At 34.6% G+C, this 25,099-nt stretch overlaps 1 protein-coding gene across 1 annotated transcript in view; it reads left to right on the plus strand.

Moving 5' to 3' along the window:
* Positions 1-25,099, plus strand: part of armh3 (armadillo like helical domain containing 3) — a 46,398-nt gene that overhangs the window by 15,993 nt on the left and 5,306 nt on the right. The window contains exons 14-25 of the mRNA XM_056447756.1: positions 3,085-3,178; positions 8,134-8,235; positions 10,113-10,171; positions 10,267-10,332; positions 12,175-12,244; positions 12,322-12,382; positions 12,465-12,553; positions 14,564-14,646; positions 18,071-18,197; positions 18,297-18,372; positions 20,234-20,312; positions 23,562-23,678. Of these exons, the coding sequence (XP_056303731.1) occupies positions 3,085-3,178; positions 8,134-8,235; positions 10,113-10,171; positions 10,267-10,332; positions 12,175-12,244; positions 12,322-12,382; positions 12,465-12,553; positions 14,564-14,646; positions 18,071-18,197; positions 18,297-18,372; positions 20,234-20,312; positions 23,562-23,678 (1,023 nt within the window). The remainder of the gene's footprint in view (positions 1-3,084; positions 3,179-8,133; positions 8,236-10,112; positions 10,172-10,266; positions 10,333-12,174; positions 12,245-12,321; positions 12,383-12,464; positions 12,554-14,563; positions 14,647-18,070; positions 18,198-18,296; positions 18,373-20,233; positions 20,313-23,561; positions 23,679-25,099) is intronic.

Here is a 25,099-nt window from a genome sequence, read left to right on the forward strand (position 1 = left end):
TTGTGCATAAAATTGTTGCGTGCGACCAGTTTTCACAGGAAAATGTTCACCGCATGACTGGATTTAGGACATATTCAGGCAGAATGCATCTTTACACTTGAAACGCAGCGCTCAGGAATAGTTTAAAACTGTTGTCATGTCAACTTGCTGCAGTAAACAAAGCCTGCAATGTTTGCCCCGCCTTCACGCTCTTCTTATTGGCCCACTGCTCTAGAACTGAACGCGAATGGATTGGTTAACATCAGCTGTTAATCACTCAGTCAACGCCTTCAGATGACAGGGAGAGCTACACAACCATGAAAGTGTAAAGCGCTGAAGATGAGAGTGAAAGCAACACTGACAGATTTAGTTTTAAAAAACCGCCTAAAGCTGCAGATATTGGCACATCTGATTACTGATCATGTGCTGAATGTTAATCCACTGTTTACATTTTTCGAAGAGAGGATAAAAGACTTCCATTGGCTTCAAATCCGCTATGAAAATAATTAAAGCATTCACTGTAAAGTCTGTGGGACGGGGTTTTCAGGTAACTGTTTGCCACATCTACACATTTTAAGCACGAGAGGTTCTGTTTAATCCTTCATTTAATCAACAGATGCTGTCAGCCGTACAAATGGCAGCTATATGTAAAAGTTAACACCACGTACACCATCGCAAAAGGGCTTGCGTTGACTAAGTTTAAACTAATATTGCAGCTCATGAAAAGACCGGTATTGCTATTAAAATCACGTATGCAAATAATATATGTCAAAAGCATCTGTGCAATATCAGACACCAGGCGTGAGAACACAGCACCGTTATCGTTAACAGATTCATTCATGTCAAGCAGTGCGTGCAGGGCCGGTGAGCGGTCCGTCCGTGATATCTTTTAGTCACTCAATTATGTTATAAAAATGTATTTTCTTGTGATAACGGGATTTCGTTGAGACATATTTTCCTCACTCATGCATATATATTTTTTTGCTTGTTAGTTTTGTTTAGTGTTGATTTCAAATGCAATAAATCCATTTATATAAAACTTGTAGTAACGGTGCTCATGATTGGTGGGTGCGACTAAATTTTGGCTGGTGCGCCTACATTTTTAAAGTTGGGTTATATACACCAGTGCTACCAAACAAAAAGGTAAACTTCAAGCCCTGCTATGAAATTAATAACATGTTTTACTCCAAACTCACCTCAAAACTACTGTCGACTGTTTAAAATACATTTTTCTGTGAGATGTTTTAATAGTATTATGTTTCTTCGTAATGCTGAATCCAATGAAAGCAGTTCAATCTTGCTAATTTAATTGAGGTGATTTTTCATGCTCATTCTGTCAGTAAAGCCGGCTCTGGTAAACCTCCAGGCGGAGCAAAAGTTTACTACACAGAGTCATAGTTCACTGATAAGATAAGCTAAATAAAAAAAATTGGTGTAAATTTTAATTCGGTTTAATTTGTCGATATTGACGTTGATGTAATCGTTCGCCGATAACGACAGCTGTTTGCATCGCTTTTCAATGAACTACGAATAACAACATATAGCACGTTTTAACTCCAGACGAACCTCAATACTACTTTTGAAATACATTTTTCTGTGAGGCGATTCAGTAGTCGTGTGTTTATTATTCATGCTAAATCAATCAATGAAAGATCTTTGCAATTTAATTGAGGCAAATTTTTTATGCGCATTTTGTCAGTAAAGCCGGTTCTGGTAAACCTCCAGGTGGAGCAGAGTTCACTACACGGAAGCTGTGTCTCATTTCAGAGGCTGCACCCTCCGAAGGACGCATTCGAAGTGCGCTGTGTCATTGCGGCGCGACGAAGGCTGTGTCTTTTCAAAAACAATTCGAAAGCTCCTTAAAACGCAGCCTCCAAATGCGTCCTTCGTTTCCGATGGTAATGAAGGACACAACCGGTGGATCCTTCACGGCCTTGAACATCCCAAAATTTAATTGCGTGCTGATAACGGCAGGACATTTTTAAAAGAAAACTCCAGATTAAATGTATGACTTAAGTTTATTTTAAACGCGTGTCGAAAAACAAAAAGAGTACGACATGTCTGATGAAAGTGATTTATTAGACAGTTTACAAGGAAATAGATTTCCAGCTTTTGTAAACCTTGTTTTGCCTTTAGATCGCTTAAAATAAGTTTTAAAATCACTTTGAAAAAAAAAAAGTCATTACAAATTTTATGACCACTCATTAACAGCCGCTGTTACGGTGGCTAAGTGACGAGATCTGTCCTCCGAAGGCTAGATCGTCTCATTTTAAACCGCTCGGATCGGCCTTTAAAGTCTGCATCCTTCGAAGGATGCAGCCTCTGAAATGAGACCGCTAGAGTCGTAGTTCACTGATAAGCTACGGCAAAACAATTGGTTAAAATTCTAATTCGGTTTATTGTGTCGATAAAGACTTTGAGATAATCATCCCGCGATAATATCAGCTGTTTGCGCCACTTCCTAACGAACAACTAAACATATAATAACATGGTTTTACTTCAAACTCGTCTCAAAACTACCGTCTACTATTTGAAGTAAATTTCTCTGAGATGATTCAGTAGTCGCGTGTTTATTAGTCACGATAAATCAACGAAAGCAGTTACATCTTCTGTTTATTCAGCAACCGCTTAGTGTTGTCAAAAGTATCGAGTTCAGTATTAATCTGAACTGAAATATTAAAAAAACGTTAATTTCCAGCTAACATGTGCTTAAACACTGCTGATTGGCCTTTAGGTTTACGTGCTCAATAGAAACACAATTGCCAGTCAGCAGTGTTTAAGTTCACACTCAACAGCGCTCAAATGTTAGCGGGAAATGGGCGATACATTGGTATCAAAATTTCAGTATCGTGACAACACTATAACCGCTATTTTGTTTGTTTTTTTCATGCGTATTCAGACAGGTTGGTTTCCGCAAGAGCGCCCTCTGGCTTTCGGAGGATATTTACTATAAATCACACCATTCTTCCTTGAGAATACCTGTACAACAATCGCAGTTGTGTGATCCCGCTTGCAATTTCAATCTGATTAATCGCAATGCCCTAATTAGACCTGTGCTATACATGGAGAGATATTCATATTTGCATATGTATTTGTCTATCACAGAGCCATCCAGAGATTGACATGGCAGCTACACCCGCTACACCCGTCCCGGACTCTCCTACAACACCACTGGGCACAACACCACCCTCTCTGGACTGTGAGTTCAGCTTCCATCACACGTAAAACTGATACTCTTTGCTCACACTTTTCTTTTTTTGAATGCTGTCCATGATAAATGGGGTATATGCACACAGATTTTCAATTTCAGTCAGCCAGCTCCAGGGCTTCTGGTGAATTGTCGTCCCATACAAAATCATCACGTTTAAGATCTGATTTCTTTAAAAAAACAATGATCTTCACTGCCTGATTGATATGCGATATAAAGTGGATATCAGACCAAACAAGAAACACTGCATTAAGTTAGCCTTTCCCCCACCATATCTTTAAAATATGGAAATCAGTTTTACACCAGTATATTTTTAGTGGAGTTTCTGCTGCTAATAACGGTGCCTGCGTTTAAAGGGTCTTTCATCTCTTTATATGCTATAACCACCAAATAAATGCTTAAATCTGTTGAAGTGATTATGTTTGAGTGACATTACAACATCAATGCTGTAAAAGAAACCTAATGAAATTGAAAATAGTCCCATTAAGCTTTCACCGGATGTTCATCATTGGCTGAAAAACACTAGCTGTGCTCTGTAAATCTAATTAGAACCACTTCTTTGGTAAACAATATAATAACTTAATTAGTCTCTCATATAATATATCTACTAAAAGGCAGAAAATAGTACTTTCCAAACTATATTATGCATAAATCATCTAAACATGAGCATATAATAATGCTGCAGTTAATATAAACACTGAATGAATCTATATTTACGCACATTCACTTAATTAAATGGGTTGAATGATGAGCTCAAAAATCATGCAGATTCTGGGTGGGCTTATAAAGATAACAAAATGCCAAAGCCAGCACCTCTGAACTCAACACTTAGATTTTCCCTCTGAATCTCGTCTAACTTTTATGCAGCTTTTTGCATCGCACTCTTTTGAAAACTTGATATCCATTAGCTGTATGAAATATTAAATCCACTCAGATCTGGCAGACTCAAACCCCCGTGGCAGAAATGAGTTTTTCTTGCCCGAATGTGCAAACGGAGCTCAATCGTCTCCAATTTATAAGGTCACGGATTACTGGGTCAGAAAACACTCAGAATGTTGTTACCTTTAGTTTAAAGTTCATATCAAAGACGATAGCTGTTCTGTTTATAAAGCTTTAATTATCTCCAAAATCCTAAATGTATTTATCCAACAGGGTGTCTGCAGGGTCTTAACAAGTCTTCACATGTCTTGAATTTCAAAAACAAAGATTTAAGTCTTAAAAAATTTAAATATCGTCTCGTTTGTCTTAAATCATTTCAAACGGGTCTTGATTTTCCTTAGTTTATGTAAAGCTACCTAATCGATCCAACACATCCAATCACCAACACAAAGCGTTTGTATACATTTGTACAACACATTGCGCATACATTTAGTTTATTACGTTTTTTTTAAGTTATGTAGAATGTTAAATAGTATTTATTTTTCTTGGTTCAAAGTTCTTTTATTTGTTTTTCAGGTTATAAAGAGCAAACAAAACACCCCTTTCCCAGAACACCAGATCTAGGAACAATATTCAATCTAGTGTTTCCTCTATGTTTTCCAGCTGTGGCGGCAGGCCTTTTTTTACACCGATCTACCAACTTCCTGTGGTGTTTTTTTTTCAATGACAAATGTCGTGAGCGCAGTATTAGAAGTCGAGATCGCATTTATGTAATAGCCTACGAGCATGTGAATCTCTTTGCTTGCGTGCCGATTTCCTCTGCCCGTGCACAAAACTTCTTGCACGCCCCCTCAAATATACGCTGCTCAAGCGCAGATCTTCTTGTGCGCTCAGATCTTCTTGTGCGTGTGATTTAGTGCGTTTATGATAAGAGTATGTCTCCAACATTTATTAGATTTGCTAGGAATATCTATGAATGTCTCTAATAGACCTACAGAGCGCCATTAATGCATCCTACAGTAAAGTGAAACGGCTATACGTCGTGTTTGCTGGCCTCACGCATCACGTACCTGTCAGTCAGTCAGTCAGCACCTAATCCTAAAGGGGTAAACAAATAAGGCAGAGCACTACTACGGTTACAGAAATGTTTGCGCTGTTATAATTCACTTACCTCTTATTACGTTTTTATGCGATTATCACCCGCTATTAAAAAAAACGACTAAATGTTTTGAATGAGAAGCTGTAATGTAGCCGCGGCGGGATCCATTTTATCGTGGCGATCCGCCATGGAAGAATGAATGTAGCGGAAACCATGTAATCAAATGTCCATCGAGAAAATAGATAGATAGATGAAAAGATAAAAACATGACATGAAAATATGACACGAGTCCCTTTTTTTCTCATATTGTCATGTTGTGTGCGTCCATTTCCATCACAAGAGTTAATAAAGTTTGCCAGAGCTTATAAAATGTCTCAACAGACCCTTTGACAGCCTTATTTTCTCCAACTTAAGATGAGACATCAGTTCTTTTATCCAGTGATTGTGTGTTGGTGGAATAGGATCTTTCCATTTAAACAATATGAGTCCTCTAGCCAGAAGAGAACCAAAGGCTGACATTTTAATTTAAGAGGAGCATTCTCAGGGGCCACCCCGAACAGCGCGAGAAATGGTGATGGCTCCACTTCCACCCAAATGTTAAATAGTGTTTAAATGGTACAACTAAGGTCTGCTTGTTTTGGACACAGTATCTAAAATATGTGGCTAAGAAATGTTTTATTTGAGCTTGTTGCAACGAGTTTTTTGGGGGTACATTCAGCGCATTTAGCCGAAATAAAGTTTCTTAAGTTTGTTGCAATGCGTCGTTTTACCATATAAATATTTGCCATCTTTCTATTGGCCAAAAGAAAGTCTCATAGAAGGCATCAGAATTGTAAGGCTAATTTGTAAGAACTTATATGATTGTACCCATAATAAAATATCTGATTTTGAAATTAAGGCATGCCCCTAACCCTGCCCTAAACCTACTTGAGCAAACCATGCTTGTTTTTGACACATTATTTAAAATATGTGGCAGAGAAATAATTAATTAGAATTAGTTTTTTGATGCGGCAAGTTAAAATAATTTTTGTCTGCTGGGCCATTAAAAAAATCCCTAGCGTTTAGTAGGCATGCTTCGATCGATCAGCTAAAGATTAGTATCGGCCGATAATCACATTTAATGACTCGATCGGTACTCGCCAATCTGGCCGGTCTCATGAACCGATCACAGGTGTATTAATGGTTATAATATAACTAATAATAATATAACTTCTTGTAATATACTTATTGCAATAAACAGTAGTGTATAGGCCTGTTTGCTTTTAGTAAAGAAGCAGTGGATTTGTCTGTGTGCATTTTAAGTTCTTATGCATCACATATGCGCTCCAAATTTGTTCTTGATTGAGACATGTTGACTTCTTCTTTCATCATTTGCAGTGTTTCCAAATTCCATTGTTTGTCATTTTTATTGCCAATTTTTATATCTGTCTTATATATAATTATAGGCTTTATTATAATAAGATTTATAAGAAGCATTAGAATCGGTACTCGGGATCAGCCCATCACCAAGACAAAGAATTGGTAAACCAAATTGGCAATAAAAATTACAAATAATGCAATTTGGAAACACTGCAAATGATGAAAGAAGAAGTCAGTATCGGCTGCAAAAATCCTGAACGGAGCATCCCTGGTATTTAGCCCTATATAAGTCTGAAATGTCATTCTTGACTGCCTTAAAAAGGGCTTAAAAAGTCTTAAATTTGACTTGGTGAAACCTGCAGAAACCTTCATCCATAGAAAACTGAAACTCGCATACAGTTAAAGTCAAAAATATTCGCCCTCCAGTGAATTTTTGTTTCTTTATTAAATATTTGTCAAATGATGTTTAACAGATTCAGGAATTTTTCACTATTTTCTTCTGGAGAAAGTCTTATTTGTTTTATTTAGGCTAGAATAAAAGCAGTTTTTAATTGTTTTAAAGCCATTTTAGGTCAGTATTATTAGCCCCTTTAGCAATATTTGTTTTGGGTTGTCTCCAGAACAAACCACTGTTATACAATTACTTGCTTAATTACTCTAATTTTACCATAAATAACCTAGTTAAGCCTTTAAAAGTCACTTTAAGCTGTCCTGAAGAATATCTAGTCTAATATTATTTAGTGTCATCATGACAAAGAGAAAATAAATCAGTTATTAGAGATGAGTTATTAAAACTATCATGTTTAGAAATGTGTTGAAGAAATATATAGGGGGGCTAATAATTCAGACTTCAACTGTTGGTTTCTTTTTCAGCACAATTACAGATATTTGACATTTATTTTATTATATTAGTCACTTTTGAATAAGCCATCGCATTTTGGATGATTAAAAATGAGACTTTTATTCTAAGAAAAAGACACTATTATATTTGTAAATCACATGCTAATCAGTTTCAGGTGTAAATAGTTACAAAGTCAATAATTACTGTAATTAGATTACTTTTCTGCTGAAAGAGTAAGGGATTATGTTTCAATTTTAGGTACTTTATTTACACTTACTTATCATTAGGGCCGGAAAGAATCTGCATTTCTGAGCAGAATTTTTGTACAAAATCAGATCACAAAAACATGTAACACGTGAAATATAAAACAATAACTTTTTAACTTTTATTGAAGGTTTACAATTCAAGTCCATTTTAGTTGTTTTATTGGATTTTAATTGAATTTAATTTAGTTGTTTGGTTAAAAAACCAAGTCTCTCATATGCTATACTTGATTTAAGACAGAAAATACTTTACAAACTGTACTGTACTTAAATAAACATTTGCAGATTCTTCAATAATTTAACTGAAGGAATTAGAAAAGCAACTTAAATACAATATTAATGTTAAATATGGTAATTAAAAAGTAACTTTGTCTACGAGTAAATGCCTTTTATTTCCATTGTAGGATATCAAAGTTATCACAGTCAGACATGCGTGTTTAAAATAGGATCTTTCAAAGTAAGACTCAAGTATATACTTTCTTTCGTTGTCTCTTTTTCTCTGCAGTGATGAATAATCCTGAGCTTCCCCTGGACCCAAACTTGCAGACGAGTAATCTTCTTATAACGTTCCTCAAATATTCCTCCATCGTGATGCAGGACACCAAAGGCAAGTCATCGCTGTTTCTGAACTCGCTGTTTTCCAACTCGCTGATTTCCAAAACGTAGTGCTTCTTAATGCAAAGCAGCATCCAGACCCACTACTGATTTCTGAATCCTCCTATTATCATAAAACTGCTGTGTTTGTACATTATAATATAGTTTTCTTTTTTTAAAGATTGATTTTTAGCCTTTTTGCCTTAATTAGATAGGACAGTAATGAGACAGGAAGCGAAGTGGGAGTGAGAGGGGGGGTAGGGTTGGGAAATGTCCTCGAGCCGGGTTTCGAACTTGGGATGCCCTGACATGCTAATGTAGTTTAATTGGTGACCAATCATTGTTTTGTTATCTGATTTTATTGAATTTATTATATTATTTAATATAATATTTTCAACTTTTAAGCCTTTATCAACATGTTGAGGGATTTTATTCAATTTTTTGCCAAAAAATATTTAAAGTTTTTCTATTGACTTAAAGCTCATAGAGGGCAACAGATTTTAATGTCGAAACATGTCTGTGGTCTCACAAACAAAGTAACTAAATTTGGATTAACAAAAACCTGGCTTATTCATAAGAATTCATATGTTTTTATCCATAATAAAATATCAGATCTTGAGAAAAAAGGCGTTCCCCTAACCCTGACCTAAACCTACTTGAGCAAATCATAATAAACTGTACAAATTTGCTACTGAATCATTCATTCATTCGTTTTCTTTTCAGCTTAGTCCCTTTATTAATCTGGGGTCGCCACAGTAGAATGATCCGCCAACTTATCCAGCATATGTTTTATGCAGCGGATGCCCTTCCAGCCGCAACCCAACATTGGGAAACACCCACACACACTTGCACACACTCACATTCACTACGGCTAATTTAGTTTACTCAATTCCCCTATAGCGCATGTGTTCGCACTGTGGGGGAAACCAGAGCACCTGGAGAGAACATGCAAACTCCACACAGAAACGCCAACTGACCCAGCCGGGGCTCAAACCAGCGACTTTCTTGCTGTGAGGCGATTGTGCTACCCTCTGAGCCGCCACCGTCCTGCCCGCTACTAAATGAAAAAATTTCTATAATTATATTGCTGTAATAGCCTTAAAATACATTTGTGACTCGCTATGATTTTGCTACGTTTTATATTCACATACTGCCAAGCTAGTGACATGATCTGATGCTCTTAGTATTAAAATACAATTACTGTATGTAAGATACAGTATATAAATACAAACACTGTGGGTAAAAAGCATGTTTTTAATTAGTAACATGAGTATTTTGGAATTTGAATAATTATATTTAATGTTATTTTATTATCAATTTATTTAAGGTTTTTACAATGCATTATGGGATTGCATTTGTTTGTTCCTCCAAAACATATATTTCTTTGACTAATTAATATTTTAACATGTAATTAATTGTATTTATTACCAGCATTTCCCCCACTTTGCCTTCTATTTTGTTTTGTGTTTTGAATGACTGTTGCAATGCACTATGGGATTGTATTCTGCACTGATATGAGCACATGCCACACTATTTTTAGTCAAGGTAATACATTTAATTGGTATCTAATCTGTATTCTAAGATTTGATGTATAATATGTATTATTATAAGCCATTTTTCCATCATTTTTAGATTTGAGTTTGTTGCAGTGAATTATGGGATTGGTTTTTACAATTTTAATTTAAAAAAATGTAAAAATTAGCAAAAGCATCGAGCGCATTTGGCCGAAATAAATATCAGAGGACAATGTGACTTTATCTGTCTTTAAAACAGCCTCTAAAATATGCTGACTATGTAGGGCACTCAGTAGTTTTTGAAACGGAGCCATTTAATTCTCTTATCCCTGAATGTGTTTGCGCACGTCTTGCAATAGTTTCTGTACATTTTCAGATGAACACAGACTCAACAGCGCCAGACTATGCCTCATCATTCTGACCTGTATAGCCGAGGTAATGCATTCTGGCTATATTTTTTATTTATTTATTTATTTTTGTGAGTTTGTTCCCTGATTTGACCGTTCGTCTTCTTGCTGTCTGTTTAACAGGACCAGTATGCTGATGCGTTTCTCCACGACGATAACATGAACTTCAGAGTCAACTTGCACAGAATGGTAAGAGTCTTTCCTCAGGTTGTCTAGAAATGGCAGAATCCAAATGAAGACAATGTTTCTTGCATACAAAACAGCCATCTGCCTCCTGTCCTGTATTCAAATGGTACGGCCCAGACTCACTGCTGTGGACAATCCAGATAAATAGCTTACAACTCCACATACGCATGATCCTGTGTTATTTTGACTGAAATTAGTCACTGTCTCTATTAGTTAGTCTTAAAGAGACAGTTTAATGAAATCAATGGAAGTCAGTGGGGTCCAATTTTGTCTCATTGGGATAAATGGTGTCTTGAAGAAATTTCAGTTCATGTGACATGGAAAGAAAGTCGTAGATAAAAAGATAGATCCACATGCACTGCAGTAAAAGTGTTATTTTGACTGAATTTAACATTGTCCTGTCTTAAAGAACAGCTCAGCCAAAAATTAAATCAATGGAAGTCAATGGGGTCCGATTTTGTCTTTGTTTGATAAATTGTCTCTTTGATAAATTTAAGTCCATGTGACACGGAAAGAAAGTCGTAGATAAAAATATCTCCATACTCAGAAACATTTGTGTTATTTTGACTGAAATTATCCTTGGCCGATCTTAAAGGGGCAGTTCACCCCAAAATTTAATCAATGGAAGTCAATGGGGTCCGATTTTGTCTTGTTGTGATTAATGGTCTCTTACAGAAGATATGCACACTCTTGTTTCTTAGACTGAAATCTACTTTTACCAGTCTTAAAGGGAGAGTTCATACAAAAATTTAGTCAATGATAGTCAATGGGGTCCAAATTTTGTCTCGCTGTATTAAATTGTCTCTTACTGATGTTTCACCCCATGAGACACCTAAAAGAAGTCGCAGATAAAAACATCTCCATATGCAGTTACATTTGTTTTATTTGGTCTGAAATTAGCCTTGGTCAGTCTTAAAGGGACAGTTCACCCAATAATGAAATCAATGGAAGTCAATGGGGTCCAGTTTTGTCTCGTTGTGATAAATGGTTTCTTACAGGAAATATGCATGCTCTTTTTGTTTTTTTGTTTGTTTGTTTTTTTGACTGAAATCTACTTGTGAGAGTTAATTCAAAAATTTTGTCAATGGAAGTAAATGGGGTCCAAATTTGTCTCATTGTGATAAATTGTCTCTTACTGATATTTCACCCCATGTGACGCGGTAAGTCACAGATAAAAGCATCTCCATAAACAGTACCATTTATGATGTTTTGAATGAAAAAAATCCTTGGCTGGTCTTAAAGGGACAGTTCACCCAAAAAAGAAATCAATGGAAATAAATGGGGTCCAGTTTTGTCTTGTTGTGATTAATGGTCTCTTGCAGAAGATATGCACACTCTTTTTTTTTTTTTTTTTTTTGACTGAAATCTATTTTGACCAATCTTAAAGGGAGAGTTCATCCCAAAAAAAAAAAAAGTCAATGATAGTCAATGGGGTCCAAATTTTGTCTTGTTGTAATAAATTGTCTCTTACTGATATTTTACCCCATGTGACACAGAGAGTAAGTCGCAGATAAAAACATCTCCATATGCCGTATCGTTTGTGTTATTTTGACCGAAATTAACTTTGGACTGTCTTAAAGGGACAGTTCACCCAAAAATGAAATCAATGGAAGTCAATGGGGTCCATTTTTGTCTTGTATTGATTAATGGTCTCTTTCAGTCCATGTGACACAGAAAGAAAGTTGTAGATAAAAATATCTCCATATGCAGTAGCATTTGTGGTACTTTGACTGAAATCATCCTTGGCTGGTCTTAAAGAGACAGTTCACCTAAAAAGTTAAGTTTATATGAAAGCCAATGGGGTCCAGTTTAGTCTAATTATATGTTCTTTTACTGATATTTCAGCCCATGAGACACCGAAAGAAAGCAGCGGATAAAAACATCCCCTGTCGACCTTTAGTGTGTGCTGTCCTGGGTGAGTTTGTGGAAGATTTGACTATTACATGTATTTATTTTGTCAATATTTATGCGATGAGTCTTTGTTTTTGTCAGATTTGATGGTGGAGTTTGTTGTAACTCATATGATGAAGGAATTTCCTATGGATCTCTACGTGTGAGTTGCTGTAATCTGCACTTGTAAATGCTGGAGTGCTTGGCAAACGTGGAAACGATGACAACTTATTGATTTATTTTAGGCGCTGCGTTCAGATCATTCACAAGCTGATCTGCTACCAGAAGAAGTGCAGGATTAGACTGCACTACACGTGGAGAGAGCTCTGGTCAGGTAGGAGCGCTACACGCTGTGTGTCTGAGGAAAAGGTTGTTGTTTTTTATCATCGTTCTTGCGTATTTTGTAGAGCTGTGATGAAGAATTATTTGAGAAATGCATCGTTATTCTCTCTTCAATCAATTCTCAGCTTAGTTTGTTACAGCAGATGGCGCTGTATACTTTATAAACGGCCATACTCTGCTTGCTAATATTTTAATAATACCGCTTGGAAATAAAATAATCAATAATAAAGTTAGGAAAGGTTTAAGAGAAATACTCGAGTGTTCACAATGAGCTGTGTTTACATAAATCTAAGGATAGAATAGTCAACTTTCATGAATCTGCTGTTAAAACTAGCCTAGAGCGCCATCTGCTGTTAAAAATAGCCTAGAGCGCCATCTGCTGTTAAAACTAGCCTAGAGCGCCGTCTGCTGTTAAAAATAGCCTAGAGCGCCATCTGCTGTTAAAACTAGCCTAGAGCGCCGTCTGCTGTTAAAAATAGCCTAGAGCGCCATCTGCTGTTAAAACTAGCCTAGAGCGCCGTCTGCTGTTAAAACTAGCCTAGAGCGCCATCTGCTGTTAAAACTAGCCTAGAGCACCGTCTGCTGTTAAAAACTAGCCTAGAGCACCGTCTGCTGTTAAAAACAAGCCTAGAGCGACATCTGCTGTTAAAAACTAGCCTAGAGCACCGTCTGCTGTTAAAACTAGCCTAGAGCGCCGTCTGCTGTTAAAACTAGCCTAGAGCACCGTCTGCTGTTAAAACTAGCCTAGAGCACCGTCTGCTGTTTAGAACTAGCCTAGAGCGCCATCTGCTGTAAAAACTAGCCTAGAGCGCCGTCTGCTGTTAAAACTAGCCTAGAGCACCGTCTGCTGTTAAAACTAGCCTAGAGCGCCATCTGCTGTTTAGAACTAGCCTAGAGCGCCATCTGCTGTTAAAACTAGCCTAGAGCGCCGTCTGCTGGTAAAAACTAGCCTAGAGCGCCGTCTACTGTTAAAACTAGCCTAGAGCGCCGTCTGCTGTTAAAATTAGCCTAGAGCGCCTTCTGCTGTTAAAACTAGCCTAGAGCGCCGTCTGCTGTTAAAACTAGCCTAGAGCGCCGTCTGCTGTTAAAACTAGCCTAGAGCGCCGTCTGCTGTTAAAACTAGCCTAGAGCGCCGTCTGCTGTTAAAATTAGCCTAGAGCGCCTTCTGCTGTTAAAACTAGCCTAGAGCGCCGTCTGCTGTTAAAACTAGCCTAGAGCGCCGTCTGCTGTTAAAACTAGCCTAGAGCGCCGTCTGCTGTTAAAACTAGCCTAGAGCGCCGTCTGCTGTTAAAAACTAGCCTAGAGCGCCATCTGCTGTTATAACATAAGCTCAATAATTGAAAATCTAAAAATCGATGCAGAATCAATTTCTCAAATGATTTATCGCCACAGCTGTAGTATTTTGTATAGTCAGGGTTTTTTTGTTGTTCTTTTGTTAATCAATTTTCTGACTTGTTTTTTTCTGTTGTTGATTTGTTTTTAAGTTTATTTATTGATTTATTTATTGTATTTCAGTGTTTATTATTTAGTTATAGTTCTCTTTTAAAATGTATATAAATTGATCTGTTGTGTTGTTTTTCCCTTGTTTTTGTCCTTGTGTTTTTCTTGTTTGTTGCTTTTAATTGATTAATTGTTCTATCATTTATATTTTTCACTGAATTGTTTTGTTTTCATTTTTCCTGGTGTTTTTGTATCTGCCTCTCCTTCGTTTTTAGTGTTGCATTATTACTTTGTTTTGTTGTTTCTTTAAAGGTGTGTTTATGTTGTCATCCCCTTCCTCTGTGTGTATTCCTTCTATTATTTTTCTACATAATTATAAACCAACTTCTCTGAACTCTGTTTCCCCATAATCCTCCGCCACCCCTGATAACGAATCGGATAATGATGGTGTAAATCTGTGCCAGCAGTTGTGCAGAGTCACAGGTCAAAACACTGATTATTCCTGGGTAAAAAAATGCTTCTCCAAACAGCTTCAGATGGCCGTGTTGATTGTGTTTTCCAGCTCTCATTAACCTTCTAAAGTTCCTGCTGTCTAATGAGACCGGCCTTCTGGCAAAGCACAATATCTTCCAGCTGGCTCTTCAGGTAAACCACAATCACTCTTTTAAAGTAATTCATGAGGGTTTCACACATTAAAGACCACCTATTTTACCCCTTTTACAAGATGTAAGATAAGCCTTTGGTGTCTCCAAAATGTGTCTGTAAAGTTTCAGCTAAAAATAGCCATCAGATCATGTATCACACCCTGCTGAATATGTCAATTTTGGGGTCAGAGGAAAGTGTAGCTGTTTTTGTAGCCTGTGCCTTTAAATGCAAATGAGCTGGTTTTTTAAACGCAACACTGACGACATATGTCTCCAAACAATTCTTCATCTTCCACCTGTTTTAATTACGGTTGGCATCACAACATGGCGTCTCTCTCTGAACACTGTAACACAGGGGTCACCAATCTCGGTCCTGGAGGGCCGGTGTCCCTCCAGGGTTTAGCTCCAACTTGCCTCAAAACACCTGCCTGGGTGTTTCAAGTATACCTAGTAAGACCTTGATTAGTTTGTTCAGGTGTGTTTGATTAGAGTTGAAGCTAAAATCTGCAGGACACCGGCCCTCCAGGAACAAGTCTGGTGACCCCTGCTGTAACAGGTAAATTCAGTCTTTGAAGCTATCATGCATATTAATGAAGTTGCACAATATAGCACAATAGACAATAGTACACAATATAATACACAATAGAGCGCGCTGATTAGTTCGAACCAAGTCTTTCTCATGAATTAATGAAAACTAAAAGACGTCAATTTGAACCGGCCGGCCAGTCTCCACGCTGGAGTGTACGCGTGACCGTGACGCAGCTTCAACATTTCTTTTCAAAGCAGAAGAACGAATTTGCTCTTAACTCTGATTATATATTTATATTTAGCTTTTTCTAAAGTTAGCAATACAGAACATCAAAACTAAGCAGCAAGCAAACGAAAGAAAAACGTACACAGTATATAAAATAAATAAGTCAAATAAAAATAAATCAATAAAATGGAGGAGATATAAACCGGTGGACAAAAATACTATTTTGTCAAATCAAATCATGTGGTTTTGTTTTAATACAATTCAAAAATGAATTCCAAATCTTTTTAAGTAATTCACCATTTCCTCTCAAAGAATATGTCATCTTCTTCAATGGTATACCGTTGCAAACTTCTGAGATCCACAGTCCAGTTCTTCAATGTCTGTTTTCCATTTTAAGGCAATGCGTTTTTAAGCTATTGTCAGCAACATTTCAGTAAGTTTAATAGTGTGATCATGCTGGAGGTTGGAATTTCTATAATTGCCCATAAACAGAATTTGCTCTTAACAACGCAAAAACAACCAATATTCACTTTTTAGCTAAACATATGTGTCCTCATAGTGTTTTTAGCAATGTGGGACACGTACAGTTGATATCAGAATTATTCGCCCCCCTTTGATTTATTTATTTTTTCTTTTTTAAATATTACCCAAACAATGTGTAACAGATTCAGGAAATGTTCACAGTATGTCTGATAATATTTTTTCTTCTGGAGAAAGTCTTATTTGTTTTATTTCAGCTAGAATAAAAGCAGTTTTTAATTTTTTATGAATCATTTTAAGGTCAATATTATTAGCCCCTTTAAGCTTTATTTGTTTTGGATTGTCTACAGAACAAACCATCGTTATACAATAACCTGCCTAATTACCCTCACCTGCCTAGTTAACCTAATTAACCTAGTTAGGCCTGTAAATGTCACTTTAAGCTGTATAGAAGTGTCTTGAAGAATATCTAGTCTAATATTATTTACTGTCATCATGACAAAAGAGAAAATAAATCAGTTATTAGAGATGAGTTATTAAAACTATTATGTTTAGAAATGTGTTGAAGAAATCTGCTCTCCGTTAAACTGAAATTGGGAAAAGAAAATAAACAGGGGGGCTAATAATTCTGACTACAACTGTATATGACTGTCAACACCTCAAAAAATGTGCTTTGGTGTTTTGTGACCCTTTGAACCCAGTTTTTTTCTGTGCACACGTTTATAAGCGTTACTACCAGGGGCGTCGCTAGACCTAATTTACCGGGGCACGTGCCCCAGTAAACATCACCAGTGCCCCAGTAAATGCTTTGAGATATCAATTACTTCATATGCAAGTGTGTTTATTAAGAGGTGTAATTTCGAAATAAAGACGTTACTCTCTATATTCAACTGAATCAACGCTGGTGAAAGCTATGTAGTTTAATCAAAAAGCAAACTGACGTATCTCTGCATGTGCGCAGAAAAAACCAAACCCGCGCGCCTCAGACGCCCCTCCTGCTAGACGCGCTGCTCTTCTCCCGGAGCAAGTCCTGGTTGTTAACACGCATGTTGAAAAAAACACCCCCTGCTCACGCGCCGCTGAAAACTGGCATTAACAGTCTTTTATGCGGAGATGTCGGCACGCAGTCGACTAAACTAAAGTTGTAATAAAATGATGGTGATCTTTACTATGCATGCTTTCTCATAGATTTTTTTGTATGAAGCAAGTGAGGAGTCAGGGAGGTAAAACTTAATAAAGCGAATTCTCTGCCACGTGTCAAGTCTAAAACAACAGATAATTTTATTAAACATTTTTTTGTATTCAGTAGAATTTTCTATATAATTTAATTCAAATGAAATTAATGTTTATGCAAAAGATTTTTTAAATGATTATTTTCCAGTTACATTTAGGATTAATTATTTAGAATAATAATTGTATAATACAATAATACTTTTATTTATTTATAATAAATATTTTTGTGCATATATATAATAATAATAATAATACTTATTATTATTATTATTATTATTATTATTATTATTATTATTATTATTATTATTATTGTTATTATTATTATTATTATTATTATTATTATTATTATTATTGTTGTTATTATTATTGTTATTATTGTTATTATTATTATAATTATAATTATTATTATTATTATTGTTATTATTGTTGTTATTGTTATTGTTATTATTATTATCATTGTTATTATTATTATTGTTATTATTATTATTATTGTTATTATTGTTGTTGTTGTTGTTGTTATTATTATTGTTATTATTATTATTATAATTATAATTATTATTATTATTATTATTATTATTATTGTTATTATTATTATTATTGTTATTATTATTATTATTATTATTATTATTATTGTTTATTTATTATATCCAGTAGAGCTGTATGTCTAGCAACGCCCCTGATTACTACCGAGACATGTTGATACACGCCTGTCAATCAATTTGGTGGGCGTGGAAAACTGCACTCCTACATCACTTTGCGCTGGGCCTCAAAGTCGCTGGGATTTGAATCCTATTTTAACATCAGGGAATTTTTAAAAAGACACTTGTTGTGTTTATATCACTACAGTATATACAGTGGACACACTATACCTGCACACAGTTCTGTCCAAACAGCTTCCAAAAGTTGATTTTGCATCACAGAAGCCCTTTAACACTTCCTTCCTTCCGTCTTGTTTTAGGTGGTGAACCTCTTTAATATGTTCATCACATATGGAGACACGTTCCTGCCGACCCCCAGCAGCTACGACGAGCTCTATTATGAGATTATACGCATGCATCAGGTGTTTGATAACCTCTACTGCATGGGTAAGTCAGCTGACCTCAGACCTGCTGCGTTCAGGATGATTTTTTTTGTTTTTAATCTGTAATTGCTGAATGGCTAACCTGATCTTCATGACACCGCAGTGCTGAGAGTCTCCACCAACACGGGCCAATGGAAAGAGCCTGCTAGTAAAGTTACTCACGCTCTCGTCAATGTCAGGTAAGAGTCGTCTTTGGTTTTTATATTTTATTTCTGTATTTTTCTGTGTTTTTTGTGTGTTGTATTCTTTGCTTTTATTTTTATTTTTTGCATTATAAAAGAAAAAAATATTGGCTATATTTAGAAGATATTTAATGGCAAAAAGTGACAAGAAACAAACTGAATCTTGACTTTTCTTTAAATTCACTTACATTTTTAAAATCTTTTTCCCTTGACTTTTAATGTTTTTGTAGGATTATTATTATTATTTTTACTGTTATTGTAATTATTATTATTATTGTTGTTGTTGTTGTTATTATTATTATTATTGTTATTATTATTGTTTTTATTAATATTATTGTTATTGTTATTTTTTTATTATTATTATTATTGTTGTTATTGTCCTTATTATTGTTATTATTATTATTGTTGTTATTGTCCTTATTATTGTTATTATTATTATTTTTATTAATATTATTATTGTTTTTATTATTATTATTATTATTATTATTATTATTATTATTGTTATTATTATCATTGTTGTTATTATTATTATTATTATTGTTGTTATTGTTATTATTATTATTGTTATTATTATTATTATTATTATTATTGATATTATTATTGTTATTGTTATTATATTTAATAATATTATTATTGTTATTATTATTGTTATTATTATTTTTATTGTTGTTGTTGTTATTATTGTTATAATTCTTTTGTTTATGTATTTATATTTGTCTTTTGTTTTGCTTTTTACTTTCTTTGCTTTTTAATTCTTTATTTTATCTTGTTTTTTTGCTTTTTTGTGTTTGTATTTCATTTTATTTGTTGCTTTAATTTAGATTTTTTATTTGTTTCTGAAAAAAATGCATAAAAGATACAAACAAACTCTACAATTATCCTAAAATATCTTTTATTTGCTAATAGATTATGAATGAACAACCAAACAACATAAACAACACGTGAAACACTTTGTACGACATGCTTTAAGATACGTTTTGAACATATTCATAATTTCTAAGCCTTATAAATTTTTACCTTAGTGTTCAGTGTAGCTTTAGTTCTCCTTATAAACACAGCCTGTGCTGCTTCAGCTAAAGTCTACGACCAATGTTTGATAGCTTTGTTAAAATTCCGCTTTTCTTGATTTATTTTGGTTTGTGTGTGAGGGACACGGTGAATAAATTATTGATTTTGCAGTCTGAGGTAATGTGCAAGTGTTCGGTGGGCTTTCAGTGTCACCATGTGTTTGTGCAGCACAAAAGAAGTCATGCGCTTTTTTTTAACCATACATAATGCAGAAGATTACAGCGGAATATTAAAACACACACATACGCACACCTTTGAAGCTCCATGTAGTGTTATCTTTTATTCTACACTAAAAACTGTCTGTAAAATAGCAGTTTCCTTGTATTTTTTACCCATTTATTTCTGCTTTTAGATTGCATTATGGGAGGTTAATCTTTCTTTCAACAACTTTTAACCTTGACAAGTTTGAAAAGCTGACTTTTTTGAACATTTCTAATAGTTTACAGTGCTATATTGTCTGTGTTGGTGTTGTATATTACGCTACAGAAACCTTGTAATAAACTGCAGCACATTTTCTGTTATTCTACAGACTTATTTCTCTAGATATTATTATTTCTTATACATTATTTTATTATTTCAAATGACTAAAATGTCAATAAAAGTCACTTTGTTTAACCCTTGAGTTGAATTTTCAACATTAAAAGTCGACAGAGCAGAGATCAACATCCCATAATGCAATTCACGACTGCAAATAAACCGAATAAACACTTGTGAATCACAAAATATGATGTTTTCAATGCATGTCACATAATGAAGTTTACATTTTTTTTTGTCTGTTTTTGTTTTTTAGAGCAATTATTAACCATTTCAATCCTAAGATTGAGTCGTACGCTGCTGTGAACCACATCTCACAGCTCTCAGAAGACCAGGTAACTCAATATATTCACATCCCTGATGAAAACAATGCAAAAACCATTCTAAACATTACAAAGTGTCCAGTTTTACCCACTAAAACAATGCATTTTCATGGTATCTAATGTGTTTCGGGAGATATTTCATTACGATTTATTGGTTTTCAACAAACCACCAATAACAAAACAAACAAAGACACCCTAGTTTTTCACGATTTCATTTATTTTTATTAGTTTTTTTTAAAGATTTATTTTTGGCTATTTTGCCTTTATTAGATAGGACAGTAATCAGACAGTAAGCGAAATGGGGGGGGGGAGGGGGGGGGGGTGTATGTCGGCGCATTAACCACTAGGCTATTGCATGGACACCTTTTTTTTTTTTTTTTTTTTTTTTTACAATAGTAATTACTAATTTAATTTTGTGGTGTAATTCCCAGAAATTTGTGGAAGATTTGCTAATTTTTTTTATTTATTTATTTATTTATTTTAATAACTCAGTGCTTCCCACAGGTTTAAAATATATTTACGATGGTAACCAGATTGAAACACACCTTTCACCCTAGTTTTTCACTATTTTATTTATTTTTTATTAGTTTTTGTAAGATTTATTTTTGGCTTTTTTGCCTTTATTAGATAGGAAAGCAATCAGACAGTTTGGGAGAAAGAGGGGGAGGGGTTGTATGTCGGCTCATTAACCACTAGGCTATTGCGTGGACACGATTTTATTTTTGGATTTTACAATAATAATTACTCATTTAATTTTGTGGTGTAATTCCCAAAAATTTGTGGAAGATTTAGCGATTTTTTTATTTATTTATTTATTTTATTTATTTATTTTTTTAATTTTATTTATTATTATTATTATTATTTATTTATTTATTATTATTATTATTATTATTATTATTATTATTATTATTATTATTATTTTTTTTTTTATATCTCAGTGCTTCCCACAGGTTTGAAATAGACTTACGGTGGTAACCGGATTGAAACACTTCTTTTACCCACAGCACATAAATTATTAATTATGAATCTAAAATATGATTTTTAACTATGTTTTTTATTTATTATGTCTCTGTCATACACCTTTTCTTTTCAGTGTGTTAAAGTTATTTTAAAAAGACTGTCGAAATATAGAAATCCACTATTTCTCTTACTTTTATGCTATTTAGGAGCCATGTGCACCCACTGACAGGTAAAGGCTGCTATCTCTCTAAAGTTGCTGTATTGACATGACATAATAAACTATTGCAGAAGCATTTCAGATATAAAGTATGTAATATAATAACATCATTAAATTAATAAAATATACAGCAAATGAGAAGGAAATAACAGAAAAGAGGAATAAAAACAGACGTTATTACTAGATTATTATTATTATTTACTAGAATTAAAAGTGCAGATTATTTAAATCAGGCAAATTAGTTAATTAACCATTTCTAATGGTGTTCATATATTTTGCAGCCATTATGGATGTCATTTTGTTCTCTCCAGGTATATAGGAAAGTTTATCTGAGTCATTTATCAAACAATTAATCAATTTATCTCTCACGGCTGTGCGTGCGTTTCCACTGGGTAATCGTTCGTGAATGTTTGGCTTTCTTGGGCGGATACAAAAAAGTGTAAGCGGATGATAATAATAGTATTATTATTAAATATATATAAATATAAATTGCACGTCAAACGCCAGAAATGCTCAATTTCATGTAATTCAATAGATTCACGTCTTTGCATTGACTTCACATGTAAATGCGCTTGATGCTTATTTTCAGCAGTATGGCATTAAATCTCATGTAAAATTGTATTTAAACTCACATTGGTAGCATTTCACGTTGAATAAAGCCCATAATCAGTACCTGAGGCGATCATTGTCATGGTAGTTGATGCTGTTGTTTTGACGCGACGTCGCATAAATAGAAAGTATCTCTAAAATAGAAATCTAATGCATCTCCATCGCAAATGTTTAGGACAAGACGAAAATATAGACAAGATGCACTTTATTGCATGTTGCAGCGTAATAGAATAAAGAAATAAGATTTAGGGATGTGAATAAGTGAACTGTAAGTGTTGATTGAAGCAGTCGCAGGTGTTTGTGGCCACAGGTGCTGCTTAATTAGCCTTTGATCTGCAGGGTAATGATGTCGTGCGCTGGAAGTGAGGTCAGTTTTACAGATGGCTGCTCCAGCTGTCACTCGCCGTCCCCAGTCTCTGCTCTTTTATCTCGCTGTATGCCAGATGCCGCAGCATGACCTCCATCAGACCTCCTCTACCCTCTCTCGCACTCTTTACTTCAGTGTTTAAGTGCCTGGGTTTGTGTTCATGTTCCTGTTTGATGCCCTGGAGCATCCCAGTCACACTCCAGACTTAAGATTAGAGCACGCAAGGTGACCGAAAACAGCCTGGAGTCTCGGGAAACCTATTTTGACATTATTTCCTGCATCGATTTCTACTGAAAATGGTTTTGATTGGAGGATCATTTTAGGAAAATAAATATTAATGCATTGTTATGTGTTAATGACAACAGCAACAACATCAAAAAGCTGAACGTGCATTCATAAATGTAGTAAGCGAGTTAATCAGATTTTCTAAAAAATAAATAGAATCAGAACCTGCCAAATACTGACCTTTTCAATAAAGTGTCTCACAATATTAGTTTAATAAATTGTATTATAAATTATATATATATATATACACACACACACACACACACACACACACAGTTGAAGTCAGAATTATTAGCTCCCCTTTGAATTTTTTCCCAAATGATGTTTAACAGAGCAGGGAAATGTTCACAGTATGTCTGATAATATTTTTTCTTCTGGAGAAAGTCTTATTTGTTTTATTTCGGCTACAATAAAAGCAGTTTTTATTTTTTTGAAGCCATTTTAAGATCCATATTATTAGCCCCTTAAGCAATATTCGTTTTAGATTGTCTACAGAACAAACCACTGTTATACAATGACTTGCCTAATTACCCTAACTTTACCCTGATTACCCTAGTTAAGCCTGTAAATGTCACTTTAAGCTGTATAGAAGTGTCTTGAAGAATATCTAGTCTAATATTATTTACTGTCATCATGACAAAGAGAAAATAAATCAGTTATTAGAGATGAGTTATTAAAACTATTATGATTAGAAATGTGCTGAAGAAATCTTCTCTCCGCTAAGCAGAAATTGGGGGGGCTATTAATTCTGACTTCAACTGTAATTGTTCAATAACTTCAATTGCAATATGTTTTTTTTAAAGTGATCTGTGTTTTTCTGCAGGTGCTGGAGGTGGTACGGTCCAACTACGATACACTAACCTTAAAGCTGCAGGACGGTCTGGATCAGTTCGAGCGTTACTCTGAGCAGCCCAGAGAGGCCGGCTTTTTCAAAGAGCTGGTAAGATCTTCAGGAACGCTTTACTTCAAGGGACTGTTCATAAGACATTAAACCTTTACAATCATGACATATGAAGTTGAATTAGATTTGAATTCTTGTTGCCTTGCATGTTGTTGTGAAATCTACATTTTTTTCGTCATCTCAACTTACATTAATCAAACTGACAAAAAATATTGAGTTAAACTTTGTACACTGTTAAAAAAATCCATAATTTTACGGTTTATTTCCAGCTTCTGGGGTGCCGCAAAAAACGTAAAATAACGGCTGTTAAATTACAGACATTTACCGTAAAATAATGGACATTAAATTACAGAAATTTCCTTAAATTTAAATTTCTGGTAAATTTCTGTATTTTAATGTCCATTATTTTACAGTAAATGTCTGTAATTTAACAGCCGTTATTTTACGTTTTTTCTCCGGCACCGCAGCAGCTGGAAATAAACCGCAAAATTATTGATTTTTTAACAGTGTACTTTGTACAACTTTAAAAATTGTTGACACCTGACTAACTTATTAAAGTAAGTCAAAGTAACATAGAAATATTTGTTATCTTAACTTTTTGTCATTAATTTTTTTACAGTGCATCATTCGCTCAGTTGAGTCATTTTAATTGCACAAATGACATTGAGATAAACAACTTGACATAAGGACAAAGACAGGTCATAATGTATTTGTTATGACAACTTGACGTTACAGAGACAACATAACTTAATCTGTCATAAACATGATTGTCACAAGGCCATTATAATTTATTTTTTAAACAGCATCATTATTATTTTTCTTGACCTCAACTACAGTGGTCCAGACTGAACTTTAATGTCATTAACTGTCCTTAAATATTAATGACACTGTTATAAAGTTATTTCACAAAGTAATCTGAGACAGGGTAAACTCTTACTGAGAAATTTTAATTATGAAAGAAAAAAAGATCAGGAAAATATTGATTGACGCAATTATAATGGCCTCATTATAGTCATGTTTATTACAGATTTATGACAAGCTATGTTGTCTTAGTAATGTCATATAGTCATGACAAATACATGTTATGATGTATTTGTATATGTCAAGTGGTCATGGCAAAGACCTTTGCATTTAAAGTGACATAACTAAGCAAATGACACTTAAAGACAGTTGTCATAAGAACAAAATCTCCATGACGTGTTCTGTCGTGATTATAAAGGTATCATGGCAAGTAAATTGTTACCTCAAGGACATTTGTTTGACTTTTGTAAAGATCTATTATGACAAGATTTTGTGAATATTTACACGTTATAATTAGGTTTTAACAGGTTTTTATGAGAGTAATATTAAAAGTATAGACCTTTTTCTTGGAACGCAAAATTACCCATAATGCTTTGCGTGTATGCGCAAGGAGAATGCTAAGAACTTCCGGTCGGTAGCTGATGCATGTAAACAGTCAT

Source organism: Danio aesculapii, chromosome 22 (assembly GCF_903798145.1).
Source record: "Danio aesculapii chromosome 22, fDanAes4.1, whole genome shotgun sequence".
Lineage (NCBI taxonomy): Eukaryota > Metazoa > Chordata > Actinopteri > Cypriniformes > Danionidae > Danio > Danio aesculapii.